Consider the following 27,003-nt stretch of genomic DNA (forward strand, 5'->3'; position numbering starts at 1 on the left):
ATATTGCCCGCCTGAAAACACCATAGCTGGAAATTTTAGAAGATCTAAATGTCTGTAGCTGAATAATCAATTCACTAATGCATCATTTTATAATAGTTGCCAGTTTCATTACTGCTATGAAAATGTGATGTAATATAACAATGAAGAAGAATTAATGTTGCCATCTTATTTCGTCAATACATTGATGGAAAGGCATTCAATTTAGTGCAAGTACAATACTAAAATTGTATCATTTGATTATCATCAGAAAATCACAAAATCAAAATGCATGTATATGAAAAAGCATGAATGTCAAACTCAGTTTTCAGTAAAATCGAACCAGTTGGCTTAATTAATGTTTAATGTTATTGTCTTCCTTATTAAGTTTCACATAATGTTAATGTAGCAAGAACAAAACTAAGGAAATTAAACATAAAACAATATGAAGAGAACTAAATCAGACCCTTAAACTCTTAATATATTTTGCTACATTTTAGCAAGCCAAATACAATGCATAAATTAAAATGTTTTAACATGAGGGTTTTGAGAGATCGTAAGTTTGTCACACTCAATGAATAATAGTACGAATAAAGGGCGACTAACAATGACTTATTGGCAAATTGTATGTTATTGTCATTAATTGAATCTGATCAAAACCAGTTTAGCAATTTTCAAACTCCGCAATTTTTAATCTCCTTTTATTACAATGTGAATACTTGTAAAAAGTAACAAATAGCATATTCTACAGCAATTATTACATAACAGATATCCATTAACGAACAAAAAGGGAAATATAGAAACTATTATTTTGACATTTAAAGGGTAACAGTGAATACCGGAGGGTGATGTAACAGGTATTTTTAGAGAATTCGAAAAACTTTATAGAATTAATGAAATTCAATAAAAATATTTTTTTTTAACAAATAATGATTTTGATAATGAGTTTGGATATTAAAGTATGCATCCTAAAGATGATATAACATGTACTTCCACATGTACGTTAATACAGAATGAAAACGTTTTCTCGGGTAACCGGTCCTATTTGTTTTGCCATATTGAATCCAAATCATCGAACGTTTGTCATATCAGCAAATCTGTACTCCTGTTCTGGAACAATCATTGCACTATCTACACTTTTGACCTATGTAATCACATGCATTACTAATATTTGCGTTTAACTTGTTAGGATTGAAGTCATACTGCTTTGCATCAGTCATTACACAATCTACGCGTTTTACATATAAGCAATACTCACCATGTATTGTTTATATATACATATTAGTAGTGCGGTACTACTGTTTGAAACAGTCATTACACAATATAAGCGATATACTTATATGTAGTGTGATTCTTCTGTTTTACAACAGTCATTACACAATCTAAACGTTTAACATACAAGTAATGTAGTCCACCCGTTTTGCTGACAGTCATTTAACAATCTGCACAATTAACATATAAGCGATGTTGTCATCCTGTTCTGCATAAGTCCTTATATAATCTGCACAATTAACGTATTAGCAATGTTGTCATCTTGTTCTGCATTATCCCTAATACAATCTACACAATTAACATATTAGCAATGTTGTCATCTTGTTCTGCATAGGTCCTAATACGTTCTACACAATTAACATATTAGCAATGTTGTCATCCTGTTCTGCATAAGTCCTAATACAATCTACAAAATTAACATATTAGCAATGTTGTTATCCTTTCCTGCATAAGTCATTATACAATCTACGTGAATTACATATAAGTAATGAAGTTATTCTACTTGGTATTTCATAAGTCTATTACACAATCTACACGAGTTATATAAAAGCAATGAAGCCATCCTGTATTGCAACGGTCATAACACAATTTAGGCCTAATGCATATCAGCAATCATTTAAGCACTAAAACTTGTTTGCATCCATCATAAAACTGTCTACACATAAACAATGTCGTTTTCCAGTTTTGCATTTAGTCATTACGCAATCTAACCGTTTCTCATATGAGAAATAAAGTTATCTTGTTTGCAAGAGGCATTACCCAATCTTTGCGCTTCACCAAGTATCTTATAATACTAAATGAGGCCCGGCATGTTTGGTACTAGAAAAGTCAATCTCTTCATACACCTTTGCTTCTTTTCCTTTGGCTGGCCGTGGGCCAGGTATTGGACAAACTCGGGCTTGCTGTAGGTGGCCAATGTCCAGATTCACGTAAATCAGACTTTTTTCTGCATGCTTTGACTGTAAGAGATATTGATATTTTGTACAAGTATGTTAACGTGATAGATATGATTGAATTAAGAATTGTCAACAAACATATATTTTCGAGTATACAGATACAAAGCTTTTGATCACAGTACTTTGCCTGTCCCCTGTTGTAAGCATGACAGGTTTAATAATCAATTAAATTTTGCCAGATTACAACCTTCTTTTGTTTTTTTCATTTATATATTAAAATGCATTTCTAAATTCTAAATCTGTAAAACAATTATATGCATTTTGTAAGGATAAGCATGTAATATAAATATAATACTCACACCCACACACACACGCACACGCACGCACGCACGTACGCACACCCAAGCGTACGCATAAAAACACAAACAAACACAAGCGCAAATACATACACGCACACCTACAAATGCATACGCGCATGTACGTATGATTTTCACAAGCTTAATTTTGGTTATAAACCAACCAGTTCATCGTGATCTTTAAAACAGTATCTTTCAAAGTCTTCAAACTCTTTCAAGAAACGTATTCAATTTATTTAAAGAACAAATAAGCTTAGCTTGATCATGTTTATTGGGGCTAGAAATACGTAATGTTTTGGGCGATTACTCTGGATGGAGACTCTATCGTTCATTATATGCAGGCCATAAAAAACAGTGGAATGAAACACTTATGATAGCGAGGATTGCGTTTCAAAATTGTTTTAATTTTTTGGTTGATCTTTGCTTCCAGTAAAAGTACTGTTTTATGAACCTATTTAACTACATAATGATAAACAATAATTATAGCAGAAAACTAATTACGACTCTCCATTTGTTATGGAATACCTTAACAGCTGTGATTGGCTTCCGGGCCATAATGGAGTTTTCTGGTATCTTCAACTCGACAAAATCATCTTCCAAATCGTGAGAGGCATTCATATGCATTGATGTCTCGGGCATTTCACCATACTCATTCGTATCAAGAGAGAGAGAAACTTCGGTCGCTGGTATTGTGACTGCTGTAAAATATAATGGGTTAAAGTTGTAATTCTGGCCACCTGGTGCTCATTACATTGTTTAAGTTTTGTAGATTTTGTATTTCATTCTCTTTCTTTTATCGAAATTGGCTACAAAAGGGCACAGTTCAAGCGATATTATCATTTTACTGCAAAGGCGTTTTGGATGAAAACCAAACGTAAACGTTTTGATCCATTTGGAAATTATTTTTTATATAAGAAAAAACGGAGTCTCTAAAGTGACAAAATAAACACACTTTTCTATCCGGTTCAAATGATTTTAATTTGGCTTTAAAGCCTAAAATACAATTTGTGTACAAATTGATGAGTGTACACTGAATATTACTGCAAACAGATTAATTACCTTCTGTATTGTCCGGATCCCTATAAAAAAAACAGATGTTCACACACTTAGATTCATACATGGAATTATCAAGTTATTAAAACTTATTTGATTTATTGCAATAGTTGAATAAAAAAGGAACGTTCATAGTACGTTAGTGACAATGTTAATAGACGAGTTGTAATCATAGTTCTTACCTTGTTTTGTTTCTACCTTTATGCCACCGTACCAGTGATCCTGAAATGTAGTATGGATATGTGATCGAGTGCTAAGGTACTCACTATTTACAAAATAGGTTTGTTCACTGTGATAGTCGTTTGATGGTGTGAAATGGCCGTACAAGTCGCCCCGTAGTTCGGAAACTTAAAGACCTGATGTTGTAACTCTATTTTCTTCTTATTTGGGATAATCGAATACTTGTAAACAGCAAGGATACCGCTAAACCCGGATTAAGACCGTGTTGCATCACCTATGATCAAAACTGATATGACACACAGACGAACATACCAGATCAATAAAATTCTAAAATAGTTTAAGGCTCTAAAATACTTACTTGCTGAAGCAACGAATACACAGAGAGCAACAAACGCTCCGGTTCCAATCAATATTGCCTCAAGCGTAACTTTGAACGACCGTCTACTGTTTCCACCTGTAATAGCGGTAACACATCATTACAGTAACATTATTCAATGCAGAAAATATCTTTAAATCAAAAGCATTAAACACAAAAATACATATACCAAAGGGTTATTCAAATTTAAAGGTATGCAAGAAAGTTAAATTTTGTTATATTTAGGAAATATTTCATACCTGGAACAGACGTTGGATCGTGGCGGAATGTTATTTCATTTTTCGGAGGATGTGGTTTTTGTTTTATTGTCCTGTCTTCGTCCACTTCAGTTATATTTGACTTCAATTTCGTCTCGTTGCATAGACCATTCACACGTGTGTCATTACCTAAACTACCTTCAAGAGAAACGGTATCGCCTGTGGTGCAATCAAAATAGATTTTACTTCTCTACATTATTGCGGGAAAAGGTTTAACTGTTTAGTTATCCATGAAAGAATGGATAAAGATTATTACAGATATACAGTGAAAGCAAAATTTGTTTGAATATTATACAATAAATAAACATACAATTTATTTCTAATGTTTTACAGCTTGCTTCTTTATATCCGTGTATTGTAAATATCCGCCGACAACAAATTTCTTTTCCATTCCAATGTTTGTCTATCTTTGATATCGAAGCTTTACTGGTGTATGTTTTTGATGTTTTGTTCAATAAATCCTCTTTAACAACACCAATGATCGCTATGTTGTCTACCAATATTTCAAGCAACGCAGGTGGTCGTACATTTGACACCTGGCAACTTATTGTCGTATTTTCATTGTGGATGTTTTCTGCCATGTTCAAAATATGGTTCGAGCCTTTCTCTGAATATAGACAGCAATATTTGATCAATGAATACCACAACGTACAAAAACGATCAATTCCCACGTGTAATTCTTTTAAGCATGATTTAAGAAGGGCTTAAATAGCATAACACTGCTAAGAAATGTTAAAACAAAATTAAATAATTTATAAAACAATTATGGTTTGAAATAATACACATTTCGTCATTAAGAAACATCTATAACTTATACAGATTTTGCTTTTATCACTAAAGGTTAAACGCACAGCAAAAATCCGCTTTGAGAAAAATAAAACAGCAATTACCCATGTAACACAATTTAGCTGAACTTTTTAGGTCGTGTTCATAATTTTCATTAGAGACGTTGCATGTTACAACATCGCCGTCATGGTCCCTCCAAGTATTTGAGTCCAGTACAACTGTGTATACACCGCGTTCTGTTTCGTTCGCAAGTATTACAACTCCTTTGTTCCCAATGGAAAGGGTCACACGAGTTCCTTCTGTCGTACGACTTGTGTTGCAATAAATGGTAGTGTCTGCATTGCCGTAAATGCAGTCATTCCGTACTGGTCCAATAAGCTGCTTATCTTAAACATGAGTAAAGTGATAACATCTTAATGCATTATGTGATAGTAAACTAGAAATAGTAATTTGTTTTATCTGTTATCCTCAGTCTTATACAACAAAAAAACAGAGACCTACCCGTCACATGTATGTTTAACCAGTTTGTGGTAAACACCCTATATTTTCCACATCTCAAAGCGTAACGTCCAGCTTTGCTCTCCGTATAATTGTGGATTGTAAAAATGTACAAATAAACAGACATTTTCCTTTCCTCAAAAGTGTTGTTTCGAAGATGCACTGGCTGTGCAACCCCTTTCAACAATGTTCTTTCATGAAACCAAATATTTCCGGGGTTCAATGTATCATAAGAAGGGTAATAAGCTATTTCAACATCTGTTCCATATTTTATTTCCGGAGATAGGAGCATTAGATTGCCACACTCGTTTTTGATTTCTAAAATCAAAGATATATATAAAAAGTAACACTTACTGTTTCAAGACGTATATTAAGAATTTCATCAATAAATACAAAGGACTTCTGCAAAATGCAATGAAATATATACCGCTATTCCAATTACCGATAAGGTAACAAAGCATGAGTGTGCATACCATGTAAGTGTATCTTTACTGTGTTTGATCTCGTGACTTCCATTGTATTGCTACATTGAACATGAAATTTTGAATTATTGAAATATTTATCCGCATAGAACAAGAAAGAATGATAGTGTGACCCATCCTGGACAGTTTGTTGAGATCTTCCCTTCAGCATTTCTACTGCGAATTCGCTTGTTTTATCCCACCATGGAGAAAACTTCCAGACAATGTTTGTGATCCATTGATTGTGAGGAATGAATTTTAAAGTGACGTTTCTGTTCAAAAACGTTGGCTTCTTAACTGTCAATGCCCCACACGAGCCAGACGCATCTCCACCTAGTACTATCATTAGAAAAGATATTCAAGAGTGTATATTTCATTGAAAAATAGATACCAGTTGGCCAATCTTCAATACCAAAGCCATTAAGAATACGTTGTATGATATTGTCTAAGATATTTTAAGCCAAAGCAAATAAAAGTAGCGAATTCGATATATATTTTATATTATAATATGTTTGCCTTAGAAGGATATTTTATCCTGCATTATGTATATACATCTTATATGAATTATGATGGGAAAGAAAAACGAGACGTTAATGAAAAATCAATTGCAATACAGAGTCAACGGAAAGGCAATTCAATATAAATGCAAAGCACTTACCAAGGCAACATAAAATAACGTAAACACTGGCATCCATTTTGTAAGAACTTTGATCGCTTGAATACAAAACTTCATATCAATTATTATTATTATTATTATTACAACATCTTCTTTTTACGGAAGTTTACCACTTTCACATCCCGCAATTGTCCGTTCAAAACAATTGCTTGCTATAAATCACGACGTCTTGGTATTTGATTGTTTAGGATTTATATATGTTGTACTTAAATTTCCTCACCACAGAGCTCTATATAAGTTTACACATTTACTTTTATTCATTGTCGACAGAATATATAACATTAACCAATCGATACATCTTTCGAGTGCGTCATAACTAAAAGAATTTTCATAATTTTTTTTTTTTTTTTTTTTATAAAATTGCTTTTTTATTCACATTAAAACATATTCTTATTGTTTATATAGTACACAAGAGAGGAAATTGTGAAGACAGAAGTATGGCCGGAAAATAATACAATATGGTTTCATTAACGTTAGTACTAAAACGACCGTGACCGGTAGTGGCCAATTTAAATCAACAAATATCAGGATTAATAAGAACAGATATACAATACATTTAAAAGTACCTTAATATAAATATAAGCATTTGTAAAAATCGTCGTTATGATAACATAAATAGGCATACGAAAATGACATATATTGAAAAGGTGTGTGACTATTGTGTAGGTGTATGCGTGTGTGCGTGTGCACACTGTGTGTATGTGTGTTTTGATTGTTTGTGTGGGCTAGGTTTGTGCGTAGTTTTGTGTAGTTTGTGCATAGTTTTATCGACGTGTTCGTGTTCTTAGTTTGTTCGACAAGAGCGTTCTCCTGTATTTTTCACCTATGTCAGAGTTAAGAAAAAACCCATAGATTATTATCATATTACCTTGATATACCTTGAAATGTATGGCTTAATTACGATGTTTTTATGTAACGAAAACATAATGTGTTTCTCAATGCCACATACAAACTTGGGTAAATGGGTCATTCGGAAGCACATCTATTAAAGCAGTGTCGGGTCGATGAAAACCGTTCATTGACAGCTATTACAGAAATGTATCCGACTAATTGACAGTGTTCATTGAAAGCTATATTTGCAGGGTCATATCGATTGTAATTGCTCGTTCAATTGATTGAACTTGTTCATTGACAGCTGTAATATTAAGCAGTGTCGGATGGATTGAAATTGTCTATTGACAGCTGTTATATCAGTGTTCAGTTGATTAAAACTGTTCATTGACAGCTATAATTAAAGTGTGTCGGAATGATTGGAACTGTTCATTTACGGTTACAATATCAGTGTTGGATGGATTGAGACTGTTCATTGACAGTTTTAATACTATTGTCGAATTGAATATAGCTGTTTATTGACAGCTAAAATAACACTGTGTCGGATGAATTGCATATTTTCATTGACATCTATAATATCAGTGCGTCGGAATAATCTAAACTTTTCATTCGCAATCATTATGGGAAAGCGTCGGATGGATTGAAACTTTTCATTGATTGTTGTAATAGCAGTTAGTCGTATTGATTGAAATTGTTAATTGACAGCTATTCTTAAAATATGTCCGATCGATTGAAGTTTTCAATTGACAACTATAATATCGGACTCGGCTTGATTAAAACTGTTAACTAACATCTATTATAGCAGTGTCAGATGGATTGAAACTTTTCATTGACATCTATAATGTAGCATAATAATTTAAGTACCGGAATGATTCAAACTGTTTTTGACAACAATAAGATCAATGTCGGATTGATGAAAACTGTTTATTGACATAGTATAACAGTTCCACCTCGATTTGAAGTCTTTATTGAAACCTGTGATCGCTGTGTCGGGTCTATTTAAACAAGTCATTGACAACTAAAACAAAAGTGTCTGCTTGATTAAAATGGTTCACTGACAACTATACTACAACAGTGTCAGATTTGACAGATATAATAGCAGTGTGTCCGGTTGAAACTATTCATTGATAACTAAAATAGCAGTGCCGGATCAATACAGACTGTTCATTGTCAACTAAAATAGCATTGTCGGATTTATAAAATATGCTCATTTAAAACTCTAACAACAGCTTTTTGTTGATAGCAAAAATAGCAGTATCGAATGGTTTGAAACTGTTCATTAACAGCTTTATTAGCAGTGTATAATGTATTAAAACTGTTAATTGACAACTATAATAGTAATGTCGGAATGATTGAAACTGTTCATTAGTGGCTATAATAGCAGCAATTCGAACTGATTGAAACCTGTTCATTGACAACTATATTAGCAGAGTCCAACTTTTTAACAGGTATAATAACAGGACATTGGATCAATTGAAACAGTCGTTGTAGCCCTTACGTTTAGTTGTGTTAGTTATTTATATATACAAGACACGTCTTGCTGTTCGGCGGAGGGGAATATGTTGCGCATAATGAAAAATTTAATCTAACGAATTGGGAGTCATTTCTACTGCACAAAATAATGCCGATACTTTTCGCATCAGAGACTGTACCTAACAAGCTAGCTACTATCCGTCCATCAGATAGATATCCATTGAGTTACTATAGTGAAATGTAATTAATTCAAACACAAATAATGTAAGAAAAAGCTCAATTTAGCTTAACTTATAAGAAACAATCAGATAAAAAAACAATACTCTTACGAAAATGTAGAGATGAAGATAATAACCAAAGTTGGCTTCTCAATGATTTTCTCACAATTTTTTGAGACGATAAAAACCATCCCACTACGGCATTATCCCTCTCTCGAACTAAGGCCAGTTGTCCAGAATGCATCAGTTCCCGTTTGTTTAGAGATGTTTACCGCTGTTTCATATTTCCATCACAGCGTTTTAACATGCTTATAAATAAATATTCATTTCCTTTTGCTGAAAATTGGCAAATGTTACACCCATTTTTAATACATCTGATCCATCAAACCCGGCAACTATAGACCTTTTTCTCTTTTGAGGTACATTGGAAAGGTAATAGGAAAGATGGGTGCACAAACATGTTAACAACTGTGTAATCTCGAATAACATACTTACTTTGTTCAAATCTGGTTGTATTAAAGTTTGTTCGAGATGATTCTAAATAACATCATCTATTTTGTATAATGATTTTTTAAATAATGAAAATATAGTACTTTGTTAATTGATTTACTACAATTGTAGTTTACGTTAATAATCCTTTGCTCCAAATCTGATATCTTGTTCAGTGCTGTACAGTGTAGGAACATCATGCATGATGATTTATGCCAAGACGTGTTTAGAAAGAAATATTGTAAAATGCCTTCAATAGTGTCGTCGTCAACTCCAGCTCATCTAAGGAACGATACTAAAGAATTATTTTGACTATTGATTTTTCTTCGCGTGAACGGTTCTCTTCCTAGAGGTCAGCAGTCTATGGACCCGTTTATATTTCAATGCAAGCAAGGCTGACGTAGGTCCGATTTGTCAGGCACTATAAATGATAACAGTGAAATTGGCCATTCCTTGATTTGAGTGATTTAGAAAAAAACATGCTTGGTCCAAACGAATATTGACACTGCTGATATTGTTACAGATATATTGATGGAAGCATGATTGTTGCTTGCGTGCATGTTATGAACGAGGTCATCAGAATAACAACGTATCGCTGTTGCACCTAAATTTTAATTCATGCCACTATTAAGCATACCAAATGACGCATTTTCATACAGTTTGACAAATACTATGAACATGTTGTACATTATTTTTTATCAAACGCTAACCTAGTTAAATATATCATACATAATGTAACATAGCCGTTTTATTTGATTCTGTCAAAAACCAATTATGATAGACTTAATTTATTGAGAAATGTGAATTACGTGCGATGTCATACAGTATGTCAGCCGGTTTAGATTCATATACTCCAAACCACTGATAATTGATAGTTAACGAAGTAGTAAAACAGAATCGTAATGGATTATATCTATGTTTATATTAGTAATATCATTTACAATTAAGAGAAAAGCCCATTTGTCGAACATTTATAAAAACAACAACAAAACAACCATGTTTAAGGGTACAAAGCCTCATGTTTGTGTAAAGCACGTTTTCGTTTTTGAAGGTTAGGCGATGAAATGGACAAGAAGATCTCGACCGGCAGTAATCATTCAGAAATGAAATCCTTTAATGTCTGCACAAATTTATTATCGCTATCATTTGGAATGAGAGGATAAAATTTCTTTTATGATATTTTCATATAAATACAATTTATAAATTCGATACTGTCACATGGTATAGTCGTCTGCTATACAGCGAAGAGGCTACATTCCCGTATATTAGAAAACTGTAAAGAGCAAGCAGTGATGTATATGTTTTTGTATCAATTTACCATTTGAATACACTAAAAGAGTACAGAATAATAGCAATGTTGCATTTATTTGCTTCTTTTAATGTTCTTTGCGTCTTTTATTCTGAGGATATTTTGCCTGAAGGTGAATCCGTTAGAACAAATTCGGCCTATGAAAATTCAACAAATCTGCATTAATGTAAATGAAAGCCATAGGCTCTGAATAAATATATCTTCTAGCGTTAGAAATTTTCGTATGAACCAAAGAAAACATGCAATTATTTTAGATTGTTGTTTCCATCTTAACCGTTATAATCACGTCAAAGGTAATCAAAGCGTACATGCTGTCTACTCAAAATACTGAAAGAACCGAAATCATGTATTCATATTTTCGGGTTTCGTCAATGATAATAGGGACTCGGCAAGTTGAGTCATGTGAATCGATGTACTCAAAAGGTGTTTATGCTTTAACTGCCGACTACATAATGTTTTTAACTAGGTCCACACAATTCAGCTCAATATTGTATTTTGGTCTCATGGTTGGCATTTTAATATCTATCTTGATATTTTTTGACTGACTCGGTTAACATTTTTAGCCTATATTCGGAACAATTACTATTAATATATCAAGCCTGAATAAAAAGTTTTTAACAATTCTGGGAAATTTATTTTCATAGTAAAACTATGTGAATTTTGGTGACCGTTTGATGTCCACAGTTGTTGGGTTAACACTTGTAAACCATTTTTGGATGGTTAACCATTGCACTGCAGAAACCAATCTAAATCAGTTTGAATACCGATAACATCCCATGCAGTGTCGTGTTGGATACAGTGTTTGTCAGAATTCACCACCCCCGGTGAATTCTCAGTCGCAATTTAGTCTACAATAAATAACGTAAATTTTGCGCGACAACTAAGATTTAACAATGACTTGAAAATTGGAAAAGAAAAGGGAACTCAATAGTATATAATTTGAATTCTAAATATATCCCAAATTATTACAGTCTTTATGATAAAGTGGTCGTACATTTTAGATTGAAATGAATGTAATTGTTCGAATTTAAATAACAAAAAATTGACAGAAAATGTTTAATTATCGGTACTGCAAGTAACCCATTAGATTAATAGCATGCATAATCATCGGCTGGCACGACTGTTAAAACTTATATAGCTGCCCCTAGCTCATAAGTCTTCGCGAGAGAAAAGGTTGGAGATAAGATGTTTCACGCTTACACTCTTTGTAATTAAAGGTTTCAAAATTCAAAATATTTATTAAAGTAACTTAAACATTTACATGCTTCTCGTTACATGGTATTATGAGTTAAACAAACATATGATCAATATGAATATTTTTAGAATAAAACGGGAAAAAGAAAGAAGAACAAAAATAGATAATAATATAACATATATCATTGAGGTTGTATCACAACAAGATGGTTATTTAATTACTACACACAGTAATTTGTTAAATCATGAAATGCAAAGTAAGAAATAGTATCGAGAGGGTGGACTTTATTAAGTACATTGAACCTATATATATATAAATACACAAAGTTTAAAAATGAAAAATGACAACACAATTAACAATTATAAATAGAATATTAGCTACAATCTATTTTCAACACGTGTCATAAATTCCTTTTTATTCGACAAATGACTCGTTATATCTTTGAAGGCTTAACGCCAAGACGGTTCTATTTCAGAAGTATGGGCATCAATGATAATGATAATTTGTTTGTGCTGGACACGATGTTTGCTTAATTGGTACCCACATCATAAGTATAACATTACCTCTAAAGAATGGAGTTCTACGCTTTGAATAATCTGAGTCTCAGTTTTTCGCAATGGCTATACATTCGATGTTAATAATACAATGAGAGCTTCATATACTAGACCAGATGACAAAACGTTCAGCCTAAACCGTGTTAAATGGCACACGGCTATGACCCAAAAGACACAAAACGAGAGACACAAACCGTTTAAATAACTTGTACAGGCCACACACGCATAAGTATGGCTTGATATTTTTTACAGAGTTACCACCCTAGAACGGTCATTTGACCAGGAGTACACCCAAGGATTAAACTTACTCGCTCTCAACCTAGCACTTCCACACTAAATTTATAAACACTTTCCAATACAGTGTTTTTTCATTCAAAAACAGCTTACAGGCAATGGGAATAGACACCCACATGTATATTTTGTAATAAGGCGGCGGTAAGACATGCAAATATTTTGGAATCTTATAAACAGCTTATTCACGTTCCAAAAGCATCGAGAACAAGGAAGCTGCATGACGTTTTGGATTTTGCAACAATATGGCCATAGTTTTGCAAGCCAGACCGAGCTTACATTTAACCATTTATGCAATTGCGTTGTTAAAAAAGTCCGTACTAATGACATGCATTATTCATTCGCAGCCCGTATACAAAGTAATGGTTTTATCCTTTAAATGTTCATGTAATGTCCGGAATCTTTATATAAATAGGAATCGGGGCCCTCGATGATATTTTTATCCTGTTTATCGTGTATATCTTTTAATAAATGATCAGGCTTATAATGCCCACGAAATATAGTGGACTAACCCAGACATTGGTAAGGAATCTGTTCGATTTCTGTTATTCCTGTTAACACAGAAAATAATTAACTCATTTGCTTTCAAATTGTTAATTTACAGGACATTGTATCAGCCAATAGAATTCAGATATCAAATCATAAGGGAATCGAAGTAGGCCGGCAAATAGTCCATCTCATTACGAATATTCGCACAATTGTTATCGAGTGCTTAGGCTAGTACACAAATGTTGCGTCTTTTCTCTAATCAAAATCTCAATTGTGCTTAGGCTAGTACACAAATGTTGCGTCTTTTTTCTAATCAAAATCTCAATTTGACCGGCGTGTTTTTTTGCAATCCACTTCAACCAAAACACTTTTAATAGTTTTATTGTATTTTAAGCAACTTAGGAATCGTTTAGTAAAATAATGATATAAAATGATATCAGATGTATTACCAGGAAACTATTTTTTGTCCAAAAACATGACCGAATTCCTTGAAAACAAAAACCAGACATGCCACACAAGCCAGCTCTAATGACTTTTTTCAGACAGAATACAATAACAGCTCCATGAAGGTCAATGGAGCCAATGATCCTTCATTACTAGATGATGAGTACAAATAATGACAACTGATTTGCCAATAGGACGTCGTAAGATATGTTTCATTTGGAACACATGCGTTTTTCGACTATAAAAACAAACCAATCATCGAATATGTTCTGTATAATGTTTCAAAGGTCATATTCATTGCATTGATATCGATAAAACATTACCATTATTAGTATAAATATATATATATTCATTAATTCAGCTTATGTTAGTCTAATGAAAGAATATATCGCTAGAAATAAGAGAGAAGTCATTCCTTTTTTATCATACATCTGTTGAGACGAATATTTTCCACCTATTTGACAGCAATGACGCAGCGGTATGTGCCTGTCATCAAATATTTAGCATACGTCGTCTTACAATGGGTAAGGGATATGTAATTATATTTATGAAAACTATTGTGGCTAAATACTCATCTGTTAGGAAACATACAGTGTAATTCAGTCATATTGGTTATTTCCTAAGTGACGAAAAACGAACGTATTTCCTTTTAGGTATCATTATCTTTATAAGATTAATAAATGTTAAAATTTAAATATCAGGTATCAGACACCAAATACTTTAGTGAAACATTCGTCTAATTTTTTTCGACCAATCAGAAATAGCTTTCAGTCTTATTCCCTGTGGAAAATGATATGAAGAAATCGCAAAACAATCATACAAATGTTTCACAAAAAGTAGGATGCCATGTTATCATCGCGTGCTGAGATAAACACGCTGACGACGTCTTATTTGCTGAAGTAATATAATGAAATTAAAAAACTCCGTGGCAAAGGTAAAGGAATAAGACATAAAAAAGGTTTTAATGTGCATAAAAGCTGTCCTTATGATAGATCCCGACGTTTTATTATAACTGTATTATTCCGAATAGCCAAAATGATCTTACAACAGGTTGTTTATTTATGTAATAAACAACAACGCTCAAGATACAGGCGCAAACAATTTTTCGTTAAAGTTATTAACATGTATTTAATAATGCTGAAACCGGTCATACGATAATCCAAAACGAACGCATCCATATTATTAAAATTATATCTGTGATTAGTGTCAAACCAAAGCCACAAATGATTTTGTTTACGCCGAGGCTGGTTAGCTTGATAATTATGCTCCCCGAAGAGAGAGTATATAGTTGCCGCTTTGTCCGTCCTTCCTTTCGTCCGTCACACTCTTGTCCGGAGAATAACTTTAATAAACTTTTTTTTTCATAATTGGTGCTTGTCCGGGACATATTTTCAAAACAACTGATGGGATTGAAATAAACTTCGTATAAAAATAGATGGCATCGCGAGGAAGTGCAGTGTATACGTCTATCATGCATATCTATTAAGTTATCTCCCCTAAACCGTTTTTTCATAATTGGTGCTTGTCCGGGCTATAACTTCAAACTACTAATGGGATTGAAATAAAACTTGGTATTTAGATAGATTGCAATGAGAGGAAGTGCAGTGCACACGCATCATAATCATATCATGTATTTTAAGGTAGCACACTCCTAATGAAAGAAAATATTCGCGGTTCTAAATTGTTTTTTATTATAGTTTTTTTGCTTTAGTAACCGATTCTTGTTAGCGGGAATATTGTTCTCGTGCATGATTTACCGACACAAGATTAAGGTTCAGTATATAAGGCTTTTGCTTGTGGTATTTGTCACTCGATTTTTAACGGTAGCATTCTACATTCTACTCGCCCTCCCGTTGCTTACAGCAATTAGGTTCTGTAAAGACAAAGATTCACTGAAAGCAGTTTATTTATGTCTTTGGTATTGTTGCAGGTACACGGCGTTGTTAAAACGTCTACAGCTATAAATTGACACAAATGAAACAAGACTATTCTAGGCCAATTTTATTCAATTGGAAGTTAGTATATTCTCAGTACTTTTACAATCATATCCGACTCAGAGAGAGGACTACGTATAGCGTGGTCAGTGCGGCGATCCAGCGTAATACAGTAGACGTTCGCATAGCCTTCTGTTCTGACGTGTTTTTATACGTTACAGATTCTACCTATATGGCAAAGGCGATCGAACGACATAGACGTAATCTATTTATCTTACAATGTGAAATTTGCTACCAATAACAAACCTGATTCCGAAATTTGCTACCAATAAAAAACCTTATTGCTAGTTTTGTCTTATTTTTTTTGATTTGGTGTCTGTAACAATTTTGATTAGTGAATAATTGGTGGTAAAAACTTCCCGTTGAAACTCTTTAATTTTAATGCTTTAGCCTATGTTGTTAAGCTCAGGACTACACATCTTTTGAGGGCTTCAAGGTAGCGGTTCAAATCTACCCAGAACCGAACCAAATTTGTTGTTTGTTTTTCTTATATATTTTGGCAGGAGTTTGTCCGCGCCATATCTTCAATTTTTGTGCATTTAAATTGCTGCTTTTTATTTTTATTTTTTGTAAATTACCTTCAATTTTATTTCTCATATCTTTCCATACTATGAATCTTTCCAACTGTGTATAATAATTCTACAACACTTACCTTCTACCATCACATTGTATTACAAGTTCTGCCTTTTCATAGAAAATGGGCGTATGGGGAGCAGCCATTACTTCCAGCGATAGTCGTGTTATTCATATGGTATAATTAGTACTGTAAGATAGAACTCCATTGGAAGAAATACTTTGACCTTTATGCATGAAATCAGCGTTTGTTTTAACTGTCAGATGTGTGTTGAGATAATCATTAAGTATAGACCTAAATAGTATCGCCAACGACCATCTATATTCTAAGCTAAAACTTTTTTTTGTTTAAATTTTTCATATACATAATAGATGATTTATCGAATATATAATTGATTCCTTCAAATATATTAATTTCGTAGCATTTTTATGAAAAAATTATAAATTTTCTATGAAAAAAGTGAACATGTATTTGTTGTATTAATTTGCCATTTACTGCTGAATTGCTATTTTAGTATATTTCAATAGTTATATATATTTTTATATTCCATACTCTATGACCGATAGTCATGCAGAAAGTACAATTTATCAATGAGTAAAGGGTCATTCTTAACCTACTGCATATATTATTTTAATGGGAATAATAAACGTTCTGCTTTGATTAATAACATAACATTTTAATGTTTAAAACAAATCCATATGAGGATTAAATATGATTACTCTAATACCGAGCTTCTTCATCTTTGATACAGCACAATTCAACGCAAACACATCAACAATAATACCATTGAAAACATTGGGCCGGCTTATGATAACAAAAGAGTTGGCTGCGTAATATATGTTCATGTCTATTTCATTTAATTCATACACTACTAATTGTTTATCATGTTTGGTTCAGACATAGGGATTATTAAAGATAGTAATAATTTATTCATTAGTGGCTCTTAGGAGTAAGGTTTCTCGTGTTCATTCCACAGAAGATCATTAAAGAACACCTATGGGTTTCTAGAAGGATCTATAACGGCCCCAACAAAGACTGGCAGACCAAGAAATGTCTGGAATGCGAGTTATTCGTCTGCCTTTTTTCTCTAATGGACGTATATTTTGCAATATCACCTATTTTGTCCTAAGTTATTTAGTTTTAGGTTCTATGTGGAATGGAAACACTTCAATATTGCTCTGGTACAGATGAAGACAATCTGAATCGATGACTGCGCATTACCAACTGATATGTTATGTGATTCACGTTTAAACCAGTATAATAAATAATACTCAATTTCTCTGTTTCTACCTTGTTTTCAATAAGAAGTCGTCGTTTCTTCCGGTTGTTTCCAAGTCGTTGGGTACCAAACGTCGCAGCGTCAAACACGGCTACTGCAATGTCGAGAACTGTTTGCTTGTAAACAGATTGTTAATAAGCTTCAGTACCCACGATAACAAACAGTTAGTAACAAGTCTGAGTTAAGTCTCAAGACTCAAACTGAAAATCTTCCTTTCAATGTAACAATATATTTACCACGTTTAATAGTGAACTTTGTTAAATTACATTTCGAAATGGTCAAAGTTAAAGAATTGGTTATCTATTATTTACAAACTTTTGTAAACGGAATGATCTATATAGTCTATGTGAAGACTCAGACCAGACACACTGGCTACCATGCGCCCTGAGAATAAGTTAATCACTTTATTTTCATTACCTTGGTGCTGATACTCGCACGGGAATCATGTCAAAATATTCATATGGCAATGTATGAAAAAGATTGATGCCAATGCTATAATTCTTCTACGCACCTACTATATTCAATATTTCAGCAATTATCTTTTCGTGTAAGGTCAAACAATTGAACTTATTATTCCAACATGTTGTATAGCTTCCCATAGTCTTCTTAGTTTAAACAGTATTTATTTCAAATTTAAATATACAAGGTATTTAACAACAATACAAATAATAAGGATTGGAAAACAAGCTACTTAAAACTTATGTAAATTCCGTTCCTAATAACTATTTAGTTCAATAAACATATAATATTCAAATCCGCTTAAAAAAAGATGTGTGGTATATTTGCTTACATACTGTTATCATTTCTAAAACATATAACTATATATAGTAGGTCTATCATCTCATGCATGACACTCTGCCCCCGACACCGAACACTATCCGAACAGACCCGATCAAGCATCGAATCTCTTTGAACTTGATATAAACCTCTGCACACACAGAAATATATACTTGTTTTGTTCAAAAGTTAGGCGATCATCACCGAAAAGTAAATTATGAATAGTTGGTGCACAAGGAAGGTCATTAAACATCGCTGTCGCTGGGTGGAGTATAAAGGGCATATCATGAGGAAATGGGACGCATCTTCAATTGCGGTGCATATACATGAAGAGGAGTCAATGATATTTTTCTGTGAAGATCATGGTTAAGCGAACTACACCCAAGTCTTAGACGACAATGCATGGTTTGGTTGCGGCGCGAACCGACGTTGTAAAGTAAAGATGATTTCGTGGAGTGTGTTTGAAGTTTGTTTTTAAAAGATTGGACTGTTTCCGAGTGTCTTGTTGCTATTGGAAGGGAGTTCCAATCTCGGACTGTAGCAGGAAGGAATGATGACGCATATGACTGGGTGCGACAAACTGGTAGTGGAACATTTTCGGAGTTTCTAAGTGGATATCTGACCTGAGACTGGGCGGGAATCAATGACGATAGATATTCGGGTGTCATACCTTTACTCATCTTATAAAAAAAACCAAGCCTATGTTTTTTCCTTCTAATTGCAAGGGTGTCCCACTTCAAATCAGCCATAAAACCCTGTATATTACACAATTTAGTGGCACCGGTAACTATCCTCGCTGCTTCGGTCTGAATTGCCTCGAGTTCACTATGTAAGTTAGAACTACAGTTGTCTCAGACAACGTCCCCATACTCCAAAAGGGGTCTAATAAAGCTTATATACATTTTTTTCAAGGCAGTTACGAGAAAGCATGAATTTAAGGGAACGCATGATACCCAATCTCTTCCAAGTTTTGTCGAGAACCGAAGTGATATGATCTTTCCATTTAGCATCATCAGAAAGGCAGTCTTCTTAAATCAATATTCACTTTAATCACACAATTGCTTGAACGTCGTGCCCATTGTCTTGAAATACACCATTTGTGCTTCACATCACAGAAACTTACTACTTTCTATTAATTTTTACTTTCATTTATTATTCTGTGTACGTTTTTAAACATGAGTAATAAGGAAGATGATCGGCTTGAACTACGAATGCAATAGTGTAAACAAACAATGTGTACCGAATAAAGTACCAAAGTAAAGTCATGGTGATCATTTTGGTTAAATGTTATTCCACACAAAATACAACCTGTTTAGGAGAACAAGGCAAGGCTTTAAACGAAACATATTAGTATCACATACACAAATACAAACCCCAAACAGAAAATTACAGCACATACACAAATACAAACACCACAAACAAACCATACTCGCATCAAAATTGCTTTACCGTGATATGATTTGCTTATCGGGTTCATTTGAACTCAAGTCCAATGGGGGCTAGTTAGCATGGCTACAACCTGATAATGATTTCATCATTCATCAAAAATAATAGACAGGCATGCATCTCCTGAGATCATGGTTAGGAAAAATAGAAGGAAACGAATAATTTTAAAATCATAAAAGCAAAACATCACTCATATCTGCATGCTGAGCAGATAATTTCAATACTTATGTGAAAAAACACAGAAAAAGCTCAGTAGCCAATAATTTAAACATAAACCCCGTTTAAACCAATTTTTATGCGAAAAGCTTAGTCTGATAGAATTTTAAAACAGTACACTTGGGTTGATATAACTACTCCAACCGCACAAAAAAATGAAATTGAATTTGACCAAACGGTCTACCGTTAAAATTGAACGATCTCGATGAATCCCCTTCAGTTATAACAAAAATGTCACAGTCGTATATGTAGGCGGCGTTCTCTGTTTTCTTTGAAAGTCTCATGTCAAAGAGACGAGGCCTAAACTTCTGATTGTTCAGGCACAACGAATCGCTGATCCTGGCTTCGTCGGGCTGTCTGTACGTGTTGAAACATTTAAGAAATATCAAAGTCGTGTAAGACTTCTGACTTTATTAAATAATATTACGAAAATGTGTTCTTATGCATCTGTCAAATACTGTTTAAAAGCTTTGCAGCGTGCAATGCATTTACTTTCAGAACTTTAGTACAAATATTCGCATTGAAATAATGCAGTGCACTTCAAATATAGATATAACAACACATGTAAAACTAACAAATGTTAAACTTTAATTAATTCAAAATCGATTCTCTTCACACTTCATTATATACGATATTTAATGTCTTATTGAACATTTTTACGCAATAATATACAACTAAATCATATTACTAGATCAACGGTGTCAGCTATGTTCTCCAAAAGTATGGATACACAAAAAGCGTCGTCAAGATGCTTATCAACCAAAAAACCAGTTAAGACAACACAAATTTAATAGCTGATTTTTATTTTAAACGCATTGGTATGAGAAAAAAGAAATAGACAACCCATTAAGTCCATCATTGTCCACTGAAGCATGCAAGAGAAAATAAAAGATTTTGAAATTTATTGAAATAACGATCAATGTAATCGATCAATGGATGTTGAACATAAACAAATAAGTGTACTGCTCTCTCTATCACTTAATTGAAGATACCATAAAGCCCCAGCAAAGTTCGTTTATGAGCATAACATCTCTACAAATGTGAGAAACAGCATGTGCACGAGTGATTAAAGCATGTCAACCAAGCTCGATTTACATGTTTCAGGACATAAAATGTGTTTGTACTTGTTTCATCCAATCGTTCGTTGAATTCAGATTTCATTTAGCAGATCTAGGAAACTGTTATGGCTTGCATCTGATGCATGTAACTAGTAATTGAATTAAAATGTAAATACTGTTATACAAGACAGAACAGAAGTACGCACTTGGCACGTTTCAAACGCATTTGCAACTACTGATATGCGCATTCAGTGTCAGAATATGTCCAAAAAAACAACAACAAAGCACTAAGTTGATCAAGGTAGCTGTGCAAAGTAATGGTTATTGTGCACACGACAAAACGTCTGTTTTTGGAATCATGTATACCATTTTGCAAGTTTTAAGGCTGATAAAGGTGTGTTATAAACTTACTAGAGCCGCACATGAACCGTTGAATCATTTATATATGTTATACAATGGTTGCAGAAATGCATTAGTGCTGAATAAATAATTTGCACTGGTATTTGTTCGACATAAGATTTTTTGCTCTCACCTGTGAAGATATAGAAGTCTAAAGAAAATCCACCCTCTATAAAGAATAAATGAAATGAAAGTAAACTGTATATAAAACAAACATACACGAACTTGAGTGTAAATGTGATATCGTTATTCATTTTAATCTAAATTATCACTTTCGCATGTGTAAAAGTTAAACAAACAATACAGCTGAACATTTTGATGAACGTTTGAATTTCATAGTATGTCCATATTAATGATGCGTTAAGTGCTCTAACAGTATAACATAACATTTTAAGATTTTTGTTTAGCAAATATTGATAACAATATAAGTTAAATAGGAGCGCAATATGTATGCGAAAAGCTACAGAAACAATCTCAGTAGCAAAATTTTTAAACATAAACCCAGTTTAGTGGCACTGGGCAAACGCCAAAGACATAGAACACAATACTTTAAAAGGATATCATATTAAAATCATATAGTCATTGTATACACAGCATCACATTAGTTGTGTGTCGCACGTTATTATCTTATTTCACGTCCTAAACTGTTATTGACTTAAGATGAGAATTGAATTTAACGATATGCATTATTGCTTCATCAAAACATTCCATTTTTCCAATAGCTTTAACATAAATAACTAAATCGAAACGCAATGTTAGCTCCTTGAATTAGTTACATGGTCAAAGCAATACTTTTGGCACAGTAACCAATACTACCGAACTCGAATGAAATGTATATTTAATTCCACTAAATTTGAACAAGAATGCATTCAGATGGCATTGAGAATGAAGCCTTATTACGGCGCCATATTGACGTTGAACAATCCCCAATGGTTTTTTGTTGAAAAATGATGTTGAAATAATGCAAGTATCGATCAGTTTGTCTATCGTTCGTTTCTTTACCATCAGTCAATGTACCAATGCATACTTCATGCACGAGTAAAATACACACTTCTCAATGATCAGATGATATTGGTTTACAATCGCTGTTAAAAGTTATTAAAATGTTTCGTACCATTTTCTTTTAACAGATTTGCATTGGAGAATATCAAAACCATTGATATCAATGCATGTTTTTTAAGATATTAAGTTAAAGTTGCCTAGTATCGCGTTAATACTTTTGTTCCAAAACTGATATCTGGTTCAGTGCAGTACAATTGTAAAACATGTATGATTTAGTCCAGGTAGTTGGCAACACCTCTGTAGAAACAGCCATCTGGCCACAAAGTATTGTCAGGAACGATACCAAAGAAGGCTGCATGGTTATTTTACTGCATTTAGTTCCGACGTAAGTCAGATTACAACACCAATAATGATAACAATAAATGCTAATGATGTTATAAATATATGTTTTGTGATGTATGTGCGATGTTATGCAGTCTGACTATCCATGTTTAGATCGAGGAAATGCAATCAACTGATACCTCACTGCTAACTTACACTTTAAATAACTCACTGCTAACTTACACTTTAATTAAATTTAATCCAAATACGAGCCATCTTGTGATTAATGAACGACGTTCAGTCACTCACTGAGGAGTATTTTGAAATGTTTTTGTACGAACTGTTTATGAAGTGCCTTTGTTATCATGACTCAACCATGTCATTACGTTGTATACGTTATTAAATATGTAATAGAATAATGATGACGCCAATAATGTAAGCCGTAAATAAATCCTTTGTGACAATAACAATACCTTTTCAATACATCAGAGTAATATTTAGCACATATTATATCTGGTTGCAGCTTTAATATAACGATAACGTTTAGGTCTACATTAATGACGCAACGGCAATGGTCCAGACTGGTCACGCGATGACCCCATTTGTAGTCCATATTGCGTCACCAAATTTATATCGTACCAAAATGGCGTCTATTTTCCGATTACGATGAAAATTTCGATGACTAAATGAAACATGTTAACAGGTTGTCGAAGTGATATATATGTTAATTTAAGTCGTAAATTAACCTTATGAGTCATTAACAATACCTTATCAATATATCAGAACATTTTCACATATACGATCTTGTTACAGGTTTAACATAGCATAATTGATAATTTCAGGTTCATTTAAAGCGTAAAATGCACTTAACTTATACTTCTCTTAATGGCGTTCAATTACCAGCTGAATCATTTTACCAAAGATTTTAACTCCCACAACACAAACGGTTTACTTCTAACGATTGAACATACCTTATATCATACCAAGGGCATTCCACAATCTCTTTTCATATTCTCTATACCATTTAACATGTTAATATACAGTACTTTCATTATTTTCATGTTAGTTTGAAACCGTTACTAACGGTTTAAGAAAACTGCATAAAACATTACATTTTGAACTGCAGTATAAAAATCTGCGCTTTATTGTTTTGTCAGCAATCTTATATCACTTGTGTTTTTTTATGGAGTTTTGCAAAAAATGTGAGAGTGTGGCTTAAAAACAGGATATAGTTCACTGATAAATCTTTATCAATCATTTAAAAGCATATCATAAATAAGAGTTACTTAAAGAATGGAGAAATTTCGTTTGAAAACGATCCGTGGGCGCTGGAAACTATATGTCTTCTTTAATTTGGTTGGCAGTCATCGATGAAATGGTGTTCAGGCCTAATCTTAATCATATTGCTTGACTTAAGCTACGAATGCAGCCTCTTCACTAGGTTCTACCTAAAAAATACAGTATTTCTTTTCTGGTCCTTTTATTCCAACTATTTAAACAGAATAGTTCAATCGGAGTTTAATGAAGCATTAAGCATATACAGCTTAAACGTATAAGTGACTTAATTTGACCATGATATAAACAAAACCACAATTAATCTGACAGAATCGTGGGGAAACAAAAAAATAATTAAAGTCTGGCCTAAGATTGACCATTATGCCATGCATTTGCAGTAAATATGACAGATCGATTCGGTGTGTTCGTATAAAAAACACTATTTTGCAGTTATACAGGTCTATTAATTCATATACTCGCAATTGAAAAAGATCAACTCTATGTCAACAAAAGTAAATCTGTTCGACGTTTTCGAATTTCAATATTCAAACATGTGCAAACCAATATGACCATTCCTTTTGATTTAGTGGTTGTATTGTAATCTTTATAAACCAACATAGAATAAGGGGGGGGGGGGAGTTACATAGCAGTCAAGGATAACATAGCATTAAAGTTTAACAGTCCTAGGTCAAACTGTTTTTGTGATATAGTGCGGAAAAGACAGGTCTAGCGACCGACAAACCAACCGAAAGACGGACTGTCATTTTCAAAACAAAATTTTAATTTGAAAAAATGGTATACCAAATAAAGTCTATATTAATGTGTCCGTGTACAGCTACCACTATTTTATTTTGTTCAAACGTATTTAAATAGACAGACGTTAACGGTGAACGGTGTGGCTCTTTAATTGCTGTCTAGTATTAATATTCTGTGAACATACTGTGACAAATTTCTGCCTAATATTCAGAACGGAATATGGTGTATGCTTATTTCACATAAATTGGCAGTTGATAAATAACTGTGTGATTGTCTAGCAACTGTTGCTCAGAATAAAACAATCACAAATTCCTGTATGTATAATACAACAAAATGTTAACGAATAAAGTAGAATAGACCAAATACTAATGCAGTACATAAATGCACGTGTGTTTCTTACATGAGACGGTTCTTAGCTTCCATTGTCAGTTTTGTCTTTGAGATGAAGCGGCTCGGTGTTCAATTTTGTTAGAATATATTTTTTATGATCAACCTTCGAACGCGACATGTGAAGATAAAAGGAGTATTTTTATATATATCGCGAACACACCATAATTATAGCAGTTCCCTGTGGTATTGGTTGTAAAATTTGCTTTTCATTGTGTAGCTAGTAATGACATTCCAGCGCAATGATTGTGAACAAAAACAACAGTTGATTTAAATATTACATTGCTTAAACACCAACAATTTCTCTGGTTGGATAGTAAGCATTTTTTGAAAGCTGATTTGGTGCAATCTGGTTAATAGGGCATGCACCGTAAGTGTTATATTTAATGCCTTATGTTAATGCTCTACTAAAATTAAAACAATCTAAATATTTCTTTAAACGCTTAATAAAACTATAATCACGAGGGTGACCAAACTAATGCTAACTTCAATTGATTTTGCTTAAAGTTATATTAAATAGCACAATACATGCATAGCGTCATGTCATGTGAACAACGCGGCGTTACTTAGTAAATAAAACTGTCACTTAATTCCATAGATTTTAATGTCACAATCTAGATATTTGTTTTAAAATAATAATAATTAATACCATGCTCACAAAGGTGACCTAACTTATGCTTACTTCAATTTATTATGTCTGTTTTTATAGCACACTACAGTTTGACATCAATTTAAATAGGATAAATTCTACTATGTTTTGATGAAGTAAATCTACTTCGATTAGATTTGATGATTTGCCTATTTCAATGGCCCGCGACACTTGCCGATGTTAAGATCTTCAAAGATATACGAGAATCAATAACGATCTCCGAAAACAAAACGCAGGAAACATAAAAAAAAAACTTATCCGATATATTATTGGCTTAGATCACTTAAAATAAACTTCATAACGAAAACAACGACGCCCTATTACTTTGACGACGTAGTTTTAACAACGCACAATGATAGTTGTTATGACGTTATGGCAGTAGAGTGGAATACAGTTGCACTGCACTTGTTTGGAATGACACATGTATTTTGTTCTTAATATGTTTTGTTAAAGAACTATTATATACTTATACTTTGTTTGAATGCATATCATATTAAATGACGTTACAACTATGAAAAAAACGTCATTATCCTTTTGATTTATAATCATTGTAATAACTCTTGGTATGACTTCATAATTAAATATCGTTACAAAGAATGCGCCTTACATAATAAAGTTTAAGGTATTAAACATTGTACATTATCAAAATTGAAATTCTGGATATACTTAGAAATCACATTCATGACCATCCAGTTCAAACTGTATATAACTGTGCAAGTTTGCATGGGTAAGAAGCAATAACAACAAGAAGAGAAACTCGTTTAATAAATTTGTATTGTAGTGTCTTACA

The 27,003-nt window shown here is 33.1% G+C and overlaps 1 protein-coding gene across 1 annotated transcript; it reads right to left on the reverse strand.

The window, feature by feature from the left end:
• Nucleotides 1-660: 660 nt before the first annotated feature.
• LOC128242231 (uncharacterized) lies at nucleotides 661-6,817 on the reverse strand. The gene is made up of 11 exons (XM_052959318.1): nucleotides 6,770-6,817; nucleotides 6,124-6,450; nucleotides 5,654-5,968; nucleotides 5,257-5,538; nucleotides 4,677-4,973; nucleotides 4,349-4,504; nucleotides 4,092-4,187; nucleotides 3,736-3,775; nucleotides 3,560-3,579; nucleotides 3,026-3,198; nucleotides 661-2,207 (listed from the first exon to the last, which is right to left on the reverse strand). The coding sequence occupies exons 1-11, from the start codon at nucleotides 6,804-6,806 to the stop codon at nucleotides 2,034-2,036; spliced, it is 1,917 nt and encodes a 638-aa protein (XP_052815278.1). The 5' UTR covers nucleotides 6,807-6,817; the 3' UTR covers nucleotides 661-2,033.
• Nucleotides 6,818-27,003: the final 20,186 nt, after the last annotated feature.

Source organism: Mya arenaria, chromosome 8, assembly GCF_026914265.1.
Source record: "Mya arenaria isolate MELC-2E11 chromosome 8, ASM2691426v1".
NCBI lineage: Eukaryota > Metazoa > Mollusca > Bivalvia > Myida > Myidae > Mya > Mya arenaria.

Coding starts and splice junctions, on each gene's coding strand:
- LOC128242231 (XM_052959318.1), bottom strand. CDS start 6,806: ATGGATGCCAGTGTTTACGTTATTTTATGTTGCCTTG. Junction 6,451..6,769: donor CGTTATTTTATGTTGCCTTG/GTAAGTGCTTTG, acceptor TTCTAATGATAG/TACTAGGTGGAGATGCGTCT. Junction 4,505..4,676: donor TAAAACATTAGAAATAAATT/GTATGTTTATTT, acceptor TTTCTCTTGAAG/GTAGTTTAGGTAATGACACA.